General features: G+C 46.6%; 1 protein-coding gene across 1 annotated transcript; it reads right to left on the reverse strand.

Annotated features, from left to right (window-relative positions):
- Positions 1-405: 405 nt before the first annotated feature.
- LOC148398719 (macrophage mannose receptor 1-like) lies at positions 406-19,405 on the reverse strand. The gene is made up of 50 exons (XM_088372509.1): positions 19,178-19,405; positions 16,309-16,517; positions 16,130-16,239; positions 15,535-15,656; positions 15,413-15,469; positions 15,178-15,333; positions 15,011-15,087; positions 14,586-14,694; positions 14,469-14,519; positions 14,231-14,398; positions 14,024-14,131; positions 13,833-13,949; positions 12,896-13,110; positions 12,717-12,826; positions 12,436-12,551; positions 12,311-12,367; positions 12,076-12,231; positions 11,912-12,000; positions 11,372-11,495; positions 11,243-11,293; positions 11,000-11,167; positions 10,752-10,868; positions 10,558-10,677; positions 10,086-10,294; positions 9,907-10,016; positions 9,616-9,737; positions 9,467-9,523; positions 9,232-9,387; positions 9,050-9,141; positions 8,541-8,661; positions 8,422-8,460; positions 8,172-8,342; positions 6,418-6,537; positions 6,211-6,333; positions 6,122-6,151; positions 5,899-6,042; positions 5,660-5,809; positions 5,292-5,411; positions 5,062-5,222; positions 4,861-4,984; positions 4,733-4,787; positions 4,591-4,657; positions 4,141-4,274; positions 4,027-4,070; positions 3,781-3,954; positions 3,559-3,704; positions 3,329-3,487; positions 3,070-3,158; positions 2,818-2,989; positions 406-2,255 (listed from the first exon to the last, which is right to left on the reverse strand). Exons 1-50 carry the CDS (start codon positions 19,242-19,244, stop codon positions 2,100-2,102), a joined length of 5,919 nt encoding a protein of 1,972 aa, XP_088228635.1. The 5' UTR covers positions 19,245-19,405; the 3' UTR covers positions 406-2,099.
- Between the last annotated feature and the right edge of the window lie 340 nt (positions 19,406-19,745).

A 19,745-nucleotide genomic window follows, 5' to 3' on the forward strand; every position in this document is an offset into this window, starting at 1 on the left:
GGGTCGCGAGTGTGCTGGAGCCTATCCCAGCCGTCATCGGGCAGTAGGCGAGGGACACCCTGAACCGGTTGCCAGCCATTTGCAGGGCACACAGAGACAACCATTCGCACTCGCACTCACACCTAGGGACAATTTGGAGTGCTCAATCAGCCTACCAAGCATATTTTTGGGATGTGGGAGGAAACCGGAGTGCCCGGAGAAAACCCACGTGGGCCCGGGGAGAACATGCAAACTCCACACAGGGCGGGCCGGAGGTGGAATCGAACTCACACCCTCCTAACTGTGAGGCGGACGTGCTACCCAGTGCGCCACCGAGCCGCCCGATACCACTTTTTTAAAATATAAATACGACTACTTTGATTACACTACTTGACAGAGTACTGAAAAACAAAAAATATAATTCCACCAAATTTAAATGTCATTTTTATTTTTCAATGCAACGAGAAGCAAACGTTACAGTTGACAGTGAATGACAGTAACAGTCTACTTTATCTCACTTTTCTATTACTTTAAAATAAGAACCTCTTCTACATAAATTCTTTGCAAAAAAAATATTAAAAAAAAATGACTAACTGAACTTTGAGAACGGCATAACCTTGTTTGTTCAATAATTTCAGTTAGCTACACCAATGCCTACTTGGAAAATTTAAGTGGAAGGTTCTTTTCTTGCATGTAAAACGACGGTGAAATTATCATCAATCCACTGTGATGTCAAACTAATCAGAGACGCTGCCCTGTGAGCATTTTGTCGTCTACCTAGACGTCTAGGCTAAAACTCGGCTAAGAAGGTCTAAAAGTGAACGTTTTTAGACGTCTGCGCTATAGATCAGGGGCCCCGGACTAGTACCGGTCCATGGGTCACTTGGTACAGGGCCGCAAGCCGCACAGGAAAAAAACCCCAAAAACTTTCGATCAATTAATTCAGGTCAAGACGCTAATCCCGGTCACGTGACATGTTTCCCCAGTCGAGCCCGCAAAGCCAGCAAAAAAATATTTTAAAAAAAAAATTGTCGATTTTGTCGATTCTCTCCCAATTAATCGTTTTTTTGTCCGTTGGAAGTATCATTTTTGTGAATCGTGTAGATCCGTTGCGAAAAATTGTTCTTTCCTCGCTTAGTTTTTCTCACTTATGTTTTTACTTAGTATTTTCCTGCTTCCCATGTTTTTGTCGCTTAATGCGTGCTTACTGTCTTTCTCACCTACATCTTTTTTGCTTCGTTTTTACACTTACCGTTTTTTCTTGCTTACCGCTTGCTTACCGTTTCTCTCACATAGTGTCTAACTTTTTTCCCGCTTAGTTTTTTCTCTTACGATTTTTCTCACTTACTGTTTTTCTTGCCTATTGTTTTTTCTCGCTTACCTTTTTTTGTAGCGTAGTTTCACCTTCATACCTTTTTCTCACTTCATTTTTTTCTCATCGTTTTCTCTCGCCTACCGCTTTTCCTCACTTTTTTTTCTCATGCACCGCTTTTATCACATACCGTTTTTCTTGCCTATTATTTTTCTCGCTTACCATTATTCCCGCTTAACTCTGCTTAGTTGTTCTCGCTTCTTGTTTTTCTCGCTTACTGCTCGCTCATGTTATCGCTGTCTCGCGTTTTTTTTCTCGCTTATCGTACGTTTTTCTCGTTGACGGTTCTCGCGTTACCATTTTTTTCTCGCTTACCATTTTTCTCCCTTGTCGTTATTTCTCGCCTTTTCACATCATTCGCTAGCATTCCCCAATCCCAAGTTTTCATCCAGCTTCTTTGCCTTCACATGCAGTTTCTCCAGAAACTGCATTCTCTTCTCATTACTCATCATCCAATCAATCAAAAGGGTCTCTTGATCGGGCCAGGAAAATCTCTTAGCTACAAATACTGCGCAGTTCAATGCAATGAACACAAAGGTACAAAGGCAATCAAAAAGAAAAAAAATGCATGCAAGTCTGGCTTTTTCTAATAGCCCATTAGACAAAGATTAAGTATTAGATCAAACTATTAAGTGGTTACTTTTGTACAATTATCCCACAAACCATCTGTGGCTGGTGGAAAAGGCTGTGCCAAAAACAATTTGAACACTTTGACGACGTCTGTCCTCACATTTTGGCGCAGACTGGTCTAAGCGGAGCTTTTCTTGATGTCCTTGATGGACACGTGACCCCACACGATCAGCTGCGTGATGTTTTGTAGATTGGCCTCTCTGTATTTGTAAGTCACCTCGTCGAGGCCATTGATTGTGATCTGGAAATGATCGTCGGCGCACTTGATGACAACCTGAGCAACAACAAGGACACCATGCGCGTAATGAGTGTGAACGGCATGGCAGCGAGTAAAGGCGGGAGATGTGACGTTCACGTTGACATTTTTGGGACTTGTGACTTTTTTTGGCGAGCTAGCCTTACAGTTTCGCTAGCGATTGGAAGAAAATTCATCTTATTGTGGACATTTCTGAGTAGCATCACGAAGGGTGGGATGGTTTGAGCACTTCCTTTTGACTGTAACATTTCCATTTCACACTTTTTGTAGTTTGAAAAAGAAAATCACTCCAATTATTAGCGGCTAGGTGCTCTTCAACCAGTAAATGTCCGCTTCCCATTGGAAACACTCAATTATTTTTTAAGATTGACGCATGTTTAGGGAGGTTCTACAAGATGGAATGGATTTTGACAGACAGTTGTATGGATACGCCTTGCGCATATGAACAAACAACAAAGCGACAATTAGATAGAATTAACCAACCGGCACCAATCAAAGGTAAGGAACATTCCACACCAAAGTTTGGAAACCCCAAAACTGTTCGTGAGAGTGTGTGCAGAAATGGTGTGATTTACGTCACCTTGACTTCTTGTCCGCGTCCAGAGCTTTGCGTGGGATGCTCCTCTCTTTCGTTCCAAGTTGTGTTCACTCTGGAGTACAACCAAATCTTCTTGGTTACAAAGTTCAACTTGAGGAGCAGCGCGACCACGTTGTCGGTGTCGTCATCAGGCACAAACAGGTTGATTTTAAACCTGCAACACAGATGTACAACAGTGTGTTTGTGGTATTAGCATTCTTGTGCTCGTGTGGGAGTGGGTGGGGGTCCTCGCACCAATCTGCCAGTTTATTTGCTCGCCCTGTGATGGTGATGACGTTGTTCACACGGAGACCTCCCTTCAGCTCGACCGCTGATCCAGCAACCTGAAAACATGTAATCAAAACATAACTGGTCATCAAAACATCTTGAATAGAAATTGCATGCGAATGCTAAGATCTGACACTGAAATGAGATTGTGTGGAAATCATTACAACTGTCTTTTGAACCTGTCCAGAAACGAGGGATGCAGAGAGAGAGAAAAAAATCAACTCACTACATTCGCTGACTTGGCGAGCTTGCTTCTGTGCAAGAGTACGCTGTCACCAGAATGGCTCTCCTCTGCCTTCTCTGAGGTGATTGCATAATGCGCTTTGGGCATCTTGCACATGAAGCTGTTGGGTATCTTGCAGCTCATCTGCTTCCATTTTCCAGCCTGAAAGATGAGCAAGAAGGATTTCAGTGAATCGTGCAGATGTTCCTGCAAACAGTCAATTGGCCACCCACCTTTTGCGACATCGCCACACAGTCCTTTTTCAGGTGTTTGGGTTCTTCCGGGGCCCAGTCGGTGAAGGTCACCTCGTGGCGGTCCGACCATTCAAACATGCCGAGGACACTCTGGTCATTCAGTCCGGTCCACATGTCGCTGGTGTCTGCAGAGGACAAAGGCGAGAAGATCTCTCACCCAGCGTTCAGGGGATAGCCGTTCTACGAAGACGCTGTACGCACCGAGGGCGGAAGCATTTTTCACCCACGTCTGCTCCACCTCAGAAAGGATGGACACCAGATTGGCACCTAATTTCTTACAGTCAGCTTGAGCAGCGGCCCACTCCTTCTTGTCCTCAAAAGCTTTGTAGCAGAAGCCCGCAAACTCCTCCCAGGACTCTCCCAAGCATCTCGGTTCTGCAGGTGAGATCCCGTGCGAGGTTAGCAGTAGTTCAGCACTTGACATGAAAAAATGCTCCGTGAACTCACCTCCGTCTGCAAATGTGAAGGCGTGATCCGTCGAGTCGGCATTCCTGCAGGTCGTACATGTGACAATGAGCTAGGCCTCGTATTGGTGCTTTGCCATAAACGTTGGCCACTCACTTCAGGGAGGTGATCCCGTTCTGACCGGAGCCAGCAAAGCCCTTCTTTGCCACGGCTTTCATCACAATACAGTCTCCTCCGATGTCGTTACGAATGACACCGGCGTGAATAGCGGCCTTGCAGACGCTTGAGTCCTGCACTCACATCAAGTCAAGAACTCAACTGACGGGTCACGATAGGGAGGATTTGATTTCCTGAGTGATGTGTGGAAATGAAATAATCTTTCAACTGGAAGTCATTTGAAAATCCCACTCACATCAAGTCAAGAACTCAACTGGCGGGTCACGATAGGGAGGATTTGACTTTCTGATTGGTGTGTGGAAATGAAATCATCTTTCAAATGGAACTAATGTCAAAATCCCAATTGAAATGTAGGTTCATCTTTGAAATGTTTATTTCTGCCAAGAGCCAGTACCTCTCCAGTCCAAGGGTCAGCAATCACGTACGTACCTTATTGTAGACCAAGGTTCCGGTGACATTGTGTTTAGAGCTGGCGCACTTGGGCGGGCAGTGGAAGCTGCAGAAGGAAAGGACAAGCAAATTGACGACAGGCGCCCACCGTCGTGGAAACACCGAAGCAAGTGCGACTCACGTCATTGCCTTGGTCAAGTGGAGGCTGTTGAACATGCTGTCACAGGTCATCGCATCTGTCAGACAAAAGGTGATATCAAAAGATGGGTTGTATGTTTTTCCCGGCAGCGGAGGGAGAGACTCGCTTACCGTCACGTGCGCATCCCAAGAGGTCAAAGCTGAGGCCGAAGTCAACGCTGTCCTCCAGCGGCAGGATGCGGACGTGCTGAGCGGAAAACGCAGAGCCAAACCGGTGCTCCCCCCCTCCGGTAAACTAGCAATAGCACTCTCGTTTGTAATGGCAAGTGTGGGCAGCCCGGTCGGCGTCAAGTCGACTGGCTGGCCGCTCACCTTTTCGTCCGGGTGATCTGTCCAGCTTTTGCCATCAACACTCGTCTTCATCTCAAAGTCGATGACCCAGGACCTTCGGTCAGTGTGAGGACAGCCCTGGGTGACGATCCCAGTCACCTTTCTCACGTGACCGAGGTTCACCTGGATCCAGCTGGTGGAGGCTGCAGGACACAAGTTCGCTCAGGACACCAAATTGCCAGCGCCGAAGTAGCTTTCGGTTGTCTACGTACGATCTTGTGACGGTCTCCAGCAGGAATTCTTGCTCAATTGAGCTTTCACTGGGCTGGCGTCGCTCATCGAGGAGGAGGCTTCAAACGCTGAGTCCGCCTCGACCAAATTGTCAAGACACACTGAGGACAACCCAGAATCATGTTGCAACCGATCTCTGATAACGGAATCCTTGTATTGTATTGTTTTGGGAATTGTTAGGCGCCGTCTATTCACTAGGCCAATGGTCGCCAAGCTTGTATGGTGAGTGGTCCCCTGAACCTTTTAGTCATCGCATCAACGTCCGTAGCAGACAGACCATTCAATGTGCCATCATACCCCAACTCTGGTCGGGAGATACCGCATTACACAACAGAGACGTGAAGCCTACCTTTCCGTTCGCAGCTGTAGACCAAGTGCAGGTATTTGGAGACTGCAGGGCAGGTCTCCCGGACGCCCTCAAAAGGGTCAGCAAGACAATATTGACGGTTGTCACATTTCTGCCTGTAGTGAGGGAGGGCTCCTCGCACTACGCAAGTCTCTGCAAGTCACAAGGCCGAGTGGAAGCTTATTTGGCTGCAACGGTCGTATCGTCGGACCACGGACGACATCGCTTATGTCCTGTCTTACCCTTGGTTGCGTTCTGAGTTGGACATAGGCTGCCGCTCCTCCGTCCGTAGAAGGCCGACTGGATGCGGATGACGTTTTGACCCTCACTCTGACAAAAGAGGTCGACGTGCTTCTGCTGGTTGCACACAAGGATCTCCCGAAAACCTGTGCGCGCACTGTGGTGTCTTTTTTCCGTCTTTCGTCTTTTGACGTCAACATTCAGGATTCAAGGAGATTGACTTACCGTCATGGCGTGGAGGTTCCGGTTTATGTCCTGCGAGGCAAAAGCCAAAGATGGGCATCAACCTGAATTGGCCATGAGTCACATCTTACCTTTGGCTCTTTTCTTGCACATGTAGTTTCTCTTCTTCTGGCAGTTGTCAAATTTCCAATTTCCCAGTTCACGTTTAGTGTGAAAGGAAAGGCAGCTTTCATCAGAGGGTTTACTAGGGCTATCTGTAAGGAGACGGCAGATGCTTAGCGCTCCTCTCCATTGCTCCAGACTGTCGGCAACAAATATTGGATGGCGTTTAGACCCACCTGTGGTCCAGTGGGTGTAACGAAAGGGAGACCCGTCAGTCCACTTGCAGCCCTCTTGAGTGATCGTGGTGTTGGTGGCCAACCACAGAGAAGAAGCGTTTTTAAAACCGAAGGCCAGACCTTTGGATCAAACATGAATAAGATGACACTAGTGAATGTCTTAAGCTTATACATATCATGGTTATAAATTAATTTGACATTTTGGAACAGCATATCTTTTGTCTGAATTCCTCATAGTCATAGCATCACAAGCTCATCTTTTACCCGCGTTCTGAGTAGTTTTGGTGCGGTCTCTTTAAATGCTGAGACTTTAAATGCAGTAAGCTAATACTAGCTTACAAATGCATTTAACACATTCTTGCGTTCCCCAAGAATAAAACGTGCAACTAGCCGATACGACTAGTCAAAATACATCCACAAGAAGTGACAACAGAAGGCACAGCTCTAAAATCAGCAGAAAGACCGATGCTAATGCTACGACAATGAGGGCATCCTGGACACGTGATACGAAAGTTAAATACAGTTAACAATTTTTGTATCATCTCAAGTTTAGCGCTTTACTGTGTTTACATTGTTTTCATAGATTGAAGGAACTGGATCTTCAATGAAACAAAGTTTTTCGGCGAATTCTCTAACACGGGTCTCAAACTCCAGTTCTCGGGGGCCGGATTCCTACAAGTTTCCCTCGTAAGCTCAGGCGTGCATGTGCTCCTCAGGCAGTCCTGTCTACATTCTACCGTGGCACCATTGAGAGCGTCCTCACCAGTTGCATCGCTGTCTGGGGTGGTAACTGCACTGAACAGAACTTGAAGGCCCTGCAGCGCATAGTGAATACGGCTGGTAAGATTATTGGTGCTTCGCTCCCCTCCCTGAAGGACATTTACACCTCCCATCTCACCCGCAAGGCAACCTCGATTGCGAGAGATGTGAGTCACCCGGTTCACTCTTTGTTTGACTTTCTGCCCTCTGGGAAGAGGTACAGGAGCCTGCGCTCCCGCACCACCAGACTCGCCAACAGCTTCTTTCTCCAGGCTGTTAGGGCCCTGAACTCGCTACCCCCTTCTGCGTAGCGTGCGGCACTGTTGCGCTATTTTCTGGAATGTCTGCTGTATGCGCACTTGCTCCTTTTTTTTGCTCCTCTTATTTATTTATTTATTTGTTGTTATTTATTCATTATTTATTCAGCACGCTTTTGTTATACTTGTTTACTTGTTTGTCTGTTGTGGGCCATGTCTTGTCACCGTGGGATAGGGGGGAACGAAATTTCGGTTTCTTTGTGTGTCTTTGGCATGTGAAGAAATTGACAATAAAGCTGACTTTGACTTTGACTTATCAGGCTCCTGCAGAACGTGAGGATGAACTGATCATTTGAATCAGGTGTGTAACGAGGGAAACTTGGAAAACCTGTAGAAATGCGGCCCCCGAGGACTAGAGTTTGAGACCCCTGCTCTATAATGACGAGTTTCTTTTGTATACTGTCTTTTGTATGGCGGCCTTTTAAAAGCAAGATCTGTCAATCCCTATAGCTGTCTTTTTCCGGTCAGATGCAAAAAATGTCATGATAAACAACCACTTGCAGTCTGGTAACCAACTGCAAGTGACGTCACAAACAACGTTTTCTTTGTCTTGAGCAATGAAAGACAACTGGCAAGAAAGTTCTTTTTTAAAATGTCACTTTCTTTGGCATATACCCCAGCATCTACAAATATCACAAGATTCTCAACCAACAGTCCCGATCAAGCCCATAAGCCTACCTTGTATGATGGTCTGCTGCTCCGTGTTGTCGGTGATGCTGAGCAGGTCGCCTCCGAGGTGGACGCAGTCGTCTCGCGCCTCCTGCCAGGTCTTGGCATGGTTGTGGTTCATCAAGTAGCAGAAGTCGCTGTAGGGGTTCTCCACCCACGAGCCGCATTTTTCGCTCCAGCCTGCAAGAAAGACTCGCGTCACTTGAGGGCCAACTGGCCAATGACCAATCACGTGTCGGCCGCAGGATGGGATGCCCACCTGCTTGCGGCTCATCATGGCGAGCCTCTCGGATTTTGGCTGCAAAAACGCAAGGGGGATCAAACACGAGAGAGCAGTGAGAGGTCAAAGGGCAAAGTGAGTTGTGGTGACTTTTGGACCTTTTTTGCAGACAGATGGCTGCTCTTCAGTGCAGGGCCACTGATGAAATCGTCCAGAAGCTGACAGAGCAAAGCAGTCACCGCGTCCTGTAGACTGTTCTCCCCTCAGCGTGATGTAGTCCTGCGGATGACAGGATGAATACCAATTGAGTGCGTTTGGTGTTGCAACTTATATTCTTCAAACGTTCAGTTTTTTTTCTTTTCTCATTACTGTACTCCATTTTTAACATCAACAACTACAATGTTCCTATTTTGTTCTTAGACTGTCCATCTATACAATTCTGCACTTTTATATGACCAGACAAAAAAAACTGTATATAACTATTTTATTCAAGCTTGTCAATTTTATTTGTCTTAAAACAACTGCAAGTTGATCTGTGTTCGTGGCCATGCCCCTTTGAAACTTAACACATTTTTTTCTGCTCTTGCAACATTGTGACCAACCCAACTTTGGCTTTCTCATATCTCATTCTGGACACATTTTAGACAGCTGTAGACGTTTTGCTTACTGCAGACGTTGCGTCGCTCCAGTAAAATTTGTTGTCTTTGTTCTTCTTGAGTCCCATGAAAGGCCAATATCCTTTAACATCTCGCACGTGAGCTTGAGGAAAGCAGAACAAGCGCTAGTTGCAAAGATGCCAGTGATAATTGCGGGATGATCACAGAATTGTCGGTTTGTCTTGGTACTCACCAGCCAAGAACTTGTTTTCGTCCTCTGAGTGGACGCTGGCCAAGTAACCATCCCGTCCCTTGCAGAAGTTCTCGGCGGCCTGCCAATTCTTACGTTTCCACTCAAAATGATAGCAAGAATCGTCGAACAGGAAGTCGCCGGGGTCGCAGGAGGAAGCTGCAGCCACAAACAAACTTGGATTGGAAAAGCACGGCGGGACGATGCAGGAGTAAAAACCAGAGTGACAGCCACTCACTCTCCACTCTATCGTAACCAAAGTCTTTCAAGGAACACTCCCGGCCTTCTGGGCAGTCTGCAGAAAGACCACACAATTAAAATGCAGAAAGACCACACAATTAAAATGTCCCTTTCGGCATCAACATGACAACTCCTGAGCAGGCTTACCGTCCAGCGAGCGCTCGCACATGAACGCCAACGAGGATCCGCATGAGGCTTGTCGCCACTTTCCTGGCTGACTCTCGGTCCACGAGCCTTGGTTGACGTACGAGCAGGACTCTACGTCGGAGCTTTCGGGAGAAGTCGTGAAAAGCATCTTACAAACAGGATGAATTGGAGGTTCTTTTCTTGCTCTCCTTTAACAAAAGACTTCCCCCCCCCACCTCGTCACATGTGCTCTTTCCCATTTTGGAAAGGGGCCCCAAAGATTGCCTAACATTCAAGACATGACCTTCTTACCTTCCAACTTGACCTGGAGCCCAGTTGGAGTAGGTCATCGTCTCACGAGCATCTGACCAAGTCAGCTTCTTTTGCTCCTTGTCATACCGACACCAAGCCTCGTCGCATCTCTGCAGAGACCAATCCTGGTTGTCAATCGTGTACCAGTAGAGAATCAACTGCTTGCGCTTTCGTCTCACCAGATTGGAGAGTCCGATCCAGAAGGGGTTCTTGCCCATTTCCTTCTTCACAAAGGCTTCCTCGTCCGATGAGGCGATGGAGACCAAGTCGCCGCCCTCCCAGAAGCAGTTGTACCGAGCCCCCAGCCAACCGTTGGGGGTCTCCATCTTCTTGTAGCAACTGGACTGGTGAAGACTCCACCCCTTCTCACATGCTGATTTAGGAATGGCTGAGGACACCATTATTATGCCGTTATTTAGAATGGCAGAAATATAGAATTATCTGCACGTAATGGCATGACTGTCTTGTCAGCATTTTGTGGAAATTAAACTCCAGTGAGTTTTTTACCAATCGTGTCAACTGCAGCACCGAGAATCAAAGGACTTTAGAAAAGGCCTTCCTAAATACTTCATATCTGATGACACAACTCATTCTAAGTTCATGTCTGATGACACAACTCATTCTAAGAATAAGACCAATGTCAAACCATGCCTCTTCCTCTTCTCTTGCAGATGTAGCTGCTGCGCTTCTCCTCACAATCGGCTTGTGCCCAGCGGCCGTCGGCAGTGAGCAAGGAAAGGCAGCTTCCACTGGGGCCTTCTCCGGCGATGCCTGGAAAGAGACGACAAATGCTAAGCACTCATCCGTTTTGTCGCCGACAAACATTCCCCGGGTTGGAGGCCGACCTCTTTTCAGGTTTTTGTAAGTGGACGTCGATCCGTCAATCCACTCGATGCCGTTAGTGATATTGGCATTGGCGCCCAACCACAAAGTGGGACTGCTCAGGGGACGAGCGTACAGACCTTTGGATCAAAGTTAAACAACGACCAAGAGTTTGAAGATCGTACAGGTGTGTGTCTAAGAGCATTGTTCCTTCTGGAGTCCACGGGGCATAAACTGTGCGAGCCTCTATCGAGTCCTCTGGGAGGTTTACCTTGTATGAAGTTCTGTTCATCAAAGTGGGTGATGCTGAGCAGGTCGCCTCCGAGGCCGACGCAGTTGTCTCGCGCCTCCTGCCAGGTCTTGGCACGGTTGTGGTTGATCAGGTAGCAGAAGTCGTTGGACGGGTTGTCCATCCACCAGCCGCACTTTTTGCTCCAGCCTGCAAGCGAGACCCGTGTCACTTGAGGGCAAAGCGACGACTGACCGAATGTCGGCTGCAGGGTGGGATGCTTACCTGGTCCCCATGTTGATGACGGCAGAACAGGGAGAGCCCCTTGTACCTTGGCTGCAAGAACGCAAGGGGGATCAAAAAAGAGAGCAATGCCAGGTTCAAGGGCAAAGTGAGCTGCGGTGACTTGCGGACCTTTTTTGCAGATCGATGGCTGCTCTTTAGCGCATGACCACTCATCAAATTGTCCAGAAGCTGACAGAGCAAAGCACTCTTCGAGTCCTGTAGACTTTTTTCCCACCAACTGCGTGACATAGTCCTGCGGACGACACGTCGGACGCCACTTGAGCCTGTTTTGTGTTACGCTTGGTTGAATGAGTTTTTCCATTCCGTGCTGGAGCATTTCAACGTTCTTTTGGTGAAATCACAGCTTTGAGCGTTTCGGTGAAAACTGCATACTGGGACCAGTTTCATCATGTCATCCTGTTTTATTCTCCGGAATTCCGTCAAATTCTGCACTTTATCCTACAAGACTGATTTTTTTTTTTTTTTTTTAAACGTCATTCAAGTTTTCTTGTTCATTTTAATATCATTCTAAAGGAGAAATGGCAAGTTTGTTCCCCAAATGTTCCAGCTTATTTACTTCAAAAGCATTTTTCTATTCAATTCCAATCTTTTGCCTTTGGGCAGAGGCAAATGCCAACTTCTTTAGACTGCAGTAAATTTTTTACTTACTGTAGATTTTCCGTCAATCCACTCGAAAATGTTTTTCTTCTTCTTCAGTCCCACAAAAGGCTGAGATCTTCCTGCGTCTCGCATGTGAGCTTGAGGAAAGCAGAACAAGCGCTTCAGCACAAAAAGAGCATCCACTTGTCGGATGTTTCTTGGCACTTGCTGACCTGCCAAGAAATTGCCTTCATCCGCTGAGAGGACGCTGGCCAGATGACCTTTGTTTCTTTTGCAAACCCTCTCAGCGACCCACTGCACCTTCTTCACCCCTTCGAAACGATAGCAAGACTCGTCAAACAGGAATTCGCCAGGGTCGCAGGAGGAAGCTGAAGCCACAAACAAACTTGGATTAGAGAAGCACGGCGGGACGGTGCAAGAGTAAAAACAAGCGTGGCAGCAACTCACTCTCCACTCGAAGGTAACCAAAGTCTTTCAAGGAACACGGCCGGCCCTCCGGGCAGTCTGCAAAAAGACCACACAAGTGAAATGTCCCTTTCGACATCAACATGACAACTCCTGAGCAGGCTTACCGTCCAGCGGGCGCTCGCACATGAACGGCAACGAGGATCTGCACGAGCCGTGCCGCCACTTTCCTGGCTGAGTCCACACGCCTTGGTTGACGTACGCGCAGGAATCCACGTCGGAGCTGTCAGGAGAAGTCGTGATAAGCATTTCAGTATTTTTTTCTTGCTTTCTGGTGAAAACTTCACAAAAGGTCTTTTTTCCCCTCCACTGTGCTCTTTTCCATTTTGGAAAGGGGCCCCAAAACCTTGCCTGACAGTGAAAGGACATCAAGACGTGACTTTTTTACCTTCCAACCTGACGGGAGTCCCAGTTGGAGTAGTTTCCCGTCACGCGGACATCGGACCAAGTCAGCTTCTTTTGCTTCTTGTCATACCGACACCAAGCCTCTTCGCATTTCTGCACAGACCAATCCCGCTTGTCAATCGCGTACCAGTAGAGAATCAACTGCTTGCGCTTCCGTCTCACCAGATTGGAGAGTCCGATCCAGAAGGGGTCGTCGTTGCCCATTTGCTTCTTCACAAAGGCTTCCTCGCCCGATGAGGCGACCGAGACCAGGTCGCCGCCCTCCCCGACGCAATCGTGCCGAGCCCCCAGCCAACCGTTGGGGGTCGCCATCTTCTTGTAGCAGCTGAACCCGAAAGTGAGCCACCCGTCGACCATATCACATGACTTCTGATCGACTGAGGAAACATTTGGGGGATTGTAGAATATTCTTATTTGACCCATATTCCACTTATTCAAGCGCATCTCTGTTGAGTGTGGGCCTCAGGTCGTGGGTACTTTTAGCCCTCAAGAAACGCTGACGTACGAGTACAGAGAATAGAATTGGCTCAGCTGGCTCCGATCCAAATTTAACCATCAAGCAGTCTTGTTTGTGACCATCTTTCCCCCGAGATAATACTGGCAGTCTGGGATCAGAGTTTTAACAATGAGTGGTTTGGTTTGAGACCGCTGAGGGTAGAGACTCAATGTAAAAAGCACAGAGTCTGGAAATCACGGGAGGAACTTTTCTGGATGTGAGACATTTCCACATCTTGAAGGAATAAAATATTTTTCCAATCAACTGATTGTCTTGAGATATTTTTTCCTTCCCTGAGGAAGCCACTTTCAACAGCGAGTTCCCGAAGAACAACTAATAATAAGAATACATTTTATTTATAAGGCGCCTTTCAAGGCACTCAAGGCTGCCAACTGACCAGCGAATACAATTTATCACAGAATTATCAACGTTTTGCCACCAATGTTGTGGGAAACAAGAAATTCAGACCAGCTGCAGTCTTAATTCCAGTTTTGCCAATTGCGTTAGCTCCATGACTTGACAATTGACACGCTCACAACACGCAGGCATATTTCATCGAGAGGACTTCAGAAGTCAGTGCTAATCGGCCAAGCGTCACGTTACCTCTTCCTCTTCTCTTGCAGATGTAGCTGCTGTTTTTTCGGCATTGGTCAAATTTCCAGTCGCCGTCGGCAGTGAGCAAGGAAAGGCAGCGTCCGCCAGTGGCGTCACTGGCGTTATCTGGAAGGAGACGACGGACGCTAAGCACTCGTCAGTTTTGTCGCCGACAAACATTTGCCGGGTTTTAGACCGACCTGCTTTCAGGTTTTTGTAAGTGAACGGGGATCCATCAGTCCACTTGCTGCCTTCAGTGATCTCGGCATTGGCGCCCAACCATAGAGTCAGGGGAATGTCGCGCAGATCTTCCAAAGTTAAACAACAATCAAGAGGTGCATTGTTCCTTCTGGAGTCCATGCAGTATAAACTGTGCGAGCCTCCATCGTGTCCTCCGGGCAATTTACCTTGTATGAACTTCTGTTCAGTGTCGTCGGCAAGGCTGAGCAGGTCGCCTCCGTGGTAGACGCATTTGTCTCGCGCCTCCTGCCAGGTCACGTCCTGGTTGTGGCTGATCAGGTAGCAGAAGTCGTTGGCCGGGTTCGCCATCCACCTGCCGCACTTTTCGCTCCAGCCTGTAAGCGAGATTCGCGTGACTTGAGGGCCAAATGGCAACAAGAGCGCGACCACGGATGTGACGCCCACCTGGCCTGAATATTGATGACGGATGAGCAGTAAGAGCCTTTCGGACCTTAGCTGCAAGAGGGATCAATAATGAGCGCGTGCGTGAAAGGGCAAAGGGAGCCGTCGTGACTTTCAGACCTTTTTTGCAGATGGCTCCAAAGTTGTTGGTGTCGCAGCCAAAGTCCCTAAGACCATGGAGCACAGCTATGCAGCCGTATTCGAAATATTGCAATAGTGGGGTGTCGTCCTGCACACATGACAGATAACTTGAGCGCATGATGGCTTTTGTTTCTTGTCAATTACAATTGCCATCAAACTGCAGCTTTGTCCTTGTTCCAGCTGATTTTCTGGAAAACATTTCTTCGTCGCTCTTCTCGTAACATTGCGGCCATTCAGGTCAAAGTTTGACTTTTTTGTTTTTGTTCAAGAAAGCTTTTTCCTGTTTAAATGACACTTTGTATCTCACTTTTATCTTTTGCATTTCAGTACGACATCTCATTCATTCATATCATATCATTCTGGACAAATGACAACTTTTTAGGTCACTTAAACATTTCACTTACTATAGATGTTCCATCAGTATACTCATAATTGCCATTCTTCCTTGCGAGTCCCACCCAACTGTGATAGCTTACGTGATCTTGAGAAAGGCAGAACAAGCGCAAGTTGCAAAGATGCTGGTGAGCATTGCGGGATGATCGTGGAATTGTCGGTTTGTCTTGGCGCTCACCTGACAAGAATTTGACTACGTCCTGTGAGTGGACGCTGGCCAGGTGACTTTTGCGTCCCTTGCAGAAGTCCTCAGCGGGCTGCCAATTCATCTTCTCCCGCCCAAAATGATAGCAAGAGTCGTCGAACAGGAAGTCGCCAGGGTCGCAGGAGGAAGCTGAAGCCACAAACAAACTTGGATTGGAAAAGCACGGTGGGACGGTGCAGGAGTACAAACAAGCGTGGCAGCCACTCACTCTCCACTCGATCGTAACCAAAGTCTTTAAAGGAACACTGCCTGCCCTCCAGGCAGTCTGCAAAAAGACCACACGTTTGAAATGTTCCTTTTGACATCATAATATAATTCGTGTGGGCTTACCGTCCAGCGAGCGCTCGCACATGTATGGCAACGAGGATCCGCACGAGCCGTGTCGCCACTTTCCTGGCTGATTCCCGTAGTACACGCCAAGGTTGATGTACGCGCAGGACTCCACATCGGAGCTGTAGGGAGAAGTCGTGAAAAGCATCTCAGTATTTCTTCTTATTTTCTGGTAAAAAATTGACAAGAGCTCTTTTTTCCCCCTCATCACGATTGTTAGGGTTTTCCAGGTTATCTTTATCGTAGGATTATGTTGGAATGAAACAGGTAATAAATACCTTACCTTGTCCTCTTTATCACAAGGTCGTAAAACATCCCCTGACATGTTTAGATTAGAGGACAAGGGCTTTCAGGCCAGCCTACTCATACCCCCACTCTGTTTCTCTTAATAAATATCCTCTTGCAGGAAGGAGGGTTCAGACTTCATTCCTTGAACGAGTGAACTATCCACCTGCAGGTGTCTAACAGGACTTGCTTGTCTGCCGTGTGGTTGTTGCAAAATAAGTTAGAGTGAGCAAATCTCTAACAACGATGCTCTTTGCCATTTTGGAAAAGGACACTGACAGTGAAAGGACGCAAAACGTAACCTTCTTACTTTCCATTTAGACCTTTAGTCCAGTTGGAGTAGGTCGCAGTCACGCGGACATCGGACCAAGTCAGCTTCTTTTGCTCCTTGTCATACTGACACCAAGCCTCGTCGCAATTCTGCAGAGACCAATCCCACTTGTCAATCGCGTACCAGTAGAGAATCAACTGCTTGCGCTTCCGTCTCACCAGATTGGAGAGTCCGATCCAGAAAGGGACGTCGCCCATTTTGTCCTTCACGAAGGCTTCCTCGTCCGACGAGGCAACGGAGACCAGGTCGCCGCCCTCCCAGACGCAGTCGTGCCGAGCCCCCAGCCAACCATTGGGGGTCTCCATCTTCTTGTAGCAATTGGAGCCGAAAGGGAGCCAGTCTTCCTCACACGCTGAGCCGGGATCAGCTGAGGACACATTTGAGACTTGTATGACGTACTGGCATAACCGTCTTGTCAGCAGCGTCTTGGCATTTGTATCGAGTTTTGTTTTGAAAGACAGAAAGTTGGTTCAAATTAACCTAAGTAGTTGGTCAATCCAATCGGTCTGTCTTTAAAACGAATTTAGGTTATTTTTCTAACCAGCATTCATTCCAGTGCATGTTTCTCCATTTGCACTGACGATGCCATTCTCCCGTGTTATTTTTTTCAGATTTTCAAAGTCCTAAATGTCATTCAGATGCAAACAACACACTGAACACACCTCACTGCTAGTGACTATTGGACGAAAATGAAAATGGATCAGCTGTCAAAAGGATAACGTTAAAATAGAGAAAAGAAGCTTGAGATTTAGTCGTTTGTGGTGGCATTTATCTTGCATCGACAATGTGGCAGGCAACTTGTGACGCATTGAATAAAAAGGCACGCGCTTTCCGTTTTTCGTTGTTGCCTTCTATTAGCTCACCACTAAATGACACTAATTTGTACACTTAGCCCACAAAAGACATGATCAAATACGCCATCGTGTGGATGATTTATGTACTGCTTGCTCTAAGAACCTGAGCCCCACATTATTGATGTGGCTCCTTTGTTAGCGTCATGGAGAAAACACAGCAATGTAATGGGCGAACGTCAAGTAAAGTTGGGGGTAACCAAACTTGGTTTTCCTGCAAGTCACTTTTTTATTTCTTCACCTCAAGGGTCGGCAACCCAAAATGTTCAGAGAGCCATATTGCCTCCCCAACAAAACATACCGACCTGGAGTCGCAAAAATCTAAAAGCCTTTTATAAGGCTACATAGACTGTCAATACATAAGCTGTATGCCTACTATTGAAATAATGAAGCAGGCTACAAATAAAAACCGAACATTAATAATTAAATGTCTATTCTCCCTGCTGCGCATCCTGGAGAGAATTAGGCACCAGGTGACTACTGATATACGAAAGAGTTCACGTACCTGCATAGCAGAGCTGTCTGTTCGATATCGGTCACGTCACAGGCAATTGAGAAAGCTGGAGCTGAGTTGATGTCCTTGATTTGCTGATCGGTGATAGTGTTTGCCATTTTAATTACCCTTTCCCTCACTGTCCGAAAATAGGCACTCTGATATTTTAATGAATGAATCCTTCATGCACTCGCCATCGGCGAATGGTTTCTCATCAGAAATTTTGCCTTTTGATTCCTTGGCCCATCACTCACACATCTGGTTGTTTACAACTCGCCTGTGCTATGTCGCAGGCTACGACCCAATTTTGCTATTTGGCACCATTCTGAAATTCGGTATTTTTAATATATTTACAACTACATACATTTTTACAGCATATAAATGTGTTATGCTTATGCTCTAAAAACATTTAAAATAACCAACAAAAAAAACAAAAAACATCTTTCCATTTTCACGCATTTTTGCAAAAGCTCCAGCGAGCTGCTCGAGAATGCTAAAGAGCCGCATGTGGCTCTGGAGCCGCGGGTCGACGACACCTCGTTTCCCTTCACAACAAAACTCTGTGGTATTGAGGCCGTGGCTCAGGCAGTCGAGCGTGTCGAGCTATGCTTCCTCCTACTTATTTTAAAGCATTCTATGTTATTGTTTTTTTTTTGTTTGTTGTTGGGTCGGGTGCGTTCTTATCGTCTGGGAGTCCACGAGGGGCCAAACAGACCGCGGACAGTGGCGAGCGGATGGGTGCCTTCCACTTACCCTCGCACAGCTTACAAACAGCAGGCGCGCGCACGCCGCCGGCTTTCTGAGGGCATGTGACGTCATTTGGCCCGTTTGACTACAACCGCTGAGCAACGAAAAACTTCATTTATTTTTGTCGATATTTTATTCGAGAAGGGCAAACAAAGCAAGCATTTCACAAGGATAAAGTGGGGCGGGGAAGTCACCTTTTGAGCTTCGAACCGGGCGCAAACCTGCGAGTTGGATCAAAGCCAAAGTCGTGACGTAGTTTTTACATTTAGTTTGTCATCATGGATTTGCCGGTTACGTCATTTGCTCGTTAAACAAGAAATAAGATCAAAATCATCCAGGAGACCTTAAATAAGTCATTTGTCACTTAATTTTTATTCTGTTATAGTTTATTGATAATTCCTGAATGCAAAGGATTTAAAGGTTGTACCTTTAGATCATTTGCATTCAGGCCTGATGTGAGGCATACACCTGTTCAATTTAGCACATCTTTTCATGTCCGTGCAGAATATCCATGGACACTACAGTGCCGTCGGGCAAAAAGATGATTTACAACAGCTTCAAAGTCCCAATATACGAAAGAGGATTAGGGCCTGTGAGAGGAACGGGATTCTGATTTTTTTTTCTCAAGAATTCTGACTTCACTTTAAAGTGAAAATTGTAACTTTAAAGTCTGAATTGTGACTTTAAAGTCTGAATTCTCACTTGAAAGTCTAAATTCCCACTTCAAAGTCGAAATTTTGACTATAAAGTGAAAATTCTGACGATAAAGTCTAAATTGTGACTTTACAGTGAAAATTCTGACTTTAAAGTGAGAATACCCACTCTCTGATTTAAAAATTCTCACTTTAAAGTCAGAAACCTGTCACCCCTTTTTCTTCTTCACCGGCCGTAATCCTCTTCCGTACCAATCCAACTCCGAAATCGCAAATTACTCACTTGACGAAGTCCACGCGGCGCTCAACGCAAGAATACGCACAAGGCGCGCGGCCAGTGGCGTTCCCATCGCTCACAGGAGAGGATATTCCACGCAAATAGTTTGCAGTCAACAAATTCGACTCCAAAGCAAATGATGGACGGACTATACTAGTCACAATAAGCTTGCCTGTTCTGATGCCACTCGGACGTCGATTTACACGTGACCACAAACGCTCCGAACACGTTTGCACGCCTTTGACCGGGTGGACGTGACATCTTAGACGCCTTTCACTCGCAACAAAATAGAAGACTGCAAAAAAAAAAAAAAAAAGAAAAAAGAAAAGGATTGGGGAGACAATTTTCGTCGCTTCCGACTGCCAACAAATCTCCGAGTTGGGCTTGGATCAGAGCCAAAGTGAATGCATGTCAGCTGGAAATGACTGTGTCGGGGATCACCTTGGATAAAAACTCAATCAATGCACAATGAAATACGTTCAAACCGAAAATAAACTTTCCTTTTTAGCATTAATCTACAGTAGTGTTTGAACACAATTCATCACTACTCGGAAATAGAAAAGCATTGGCGCTT

This window comes from Syngnathus floridae, chromosome 4 (genome assembly GCF_059516105.1).
Source record: "Syngnathus floridae isolate MCC-2025c chromosome 4, RoL_Sflo_1.0, whole genome shotgun sequence".
NCBI classification, from domain to species: Eukaryota; Metazoa; Chordata; class Actinopteri; order Syngnathiformes; family Syngnathidae; genus Syngnathus; species Syngnathus floridae.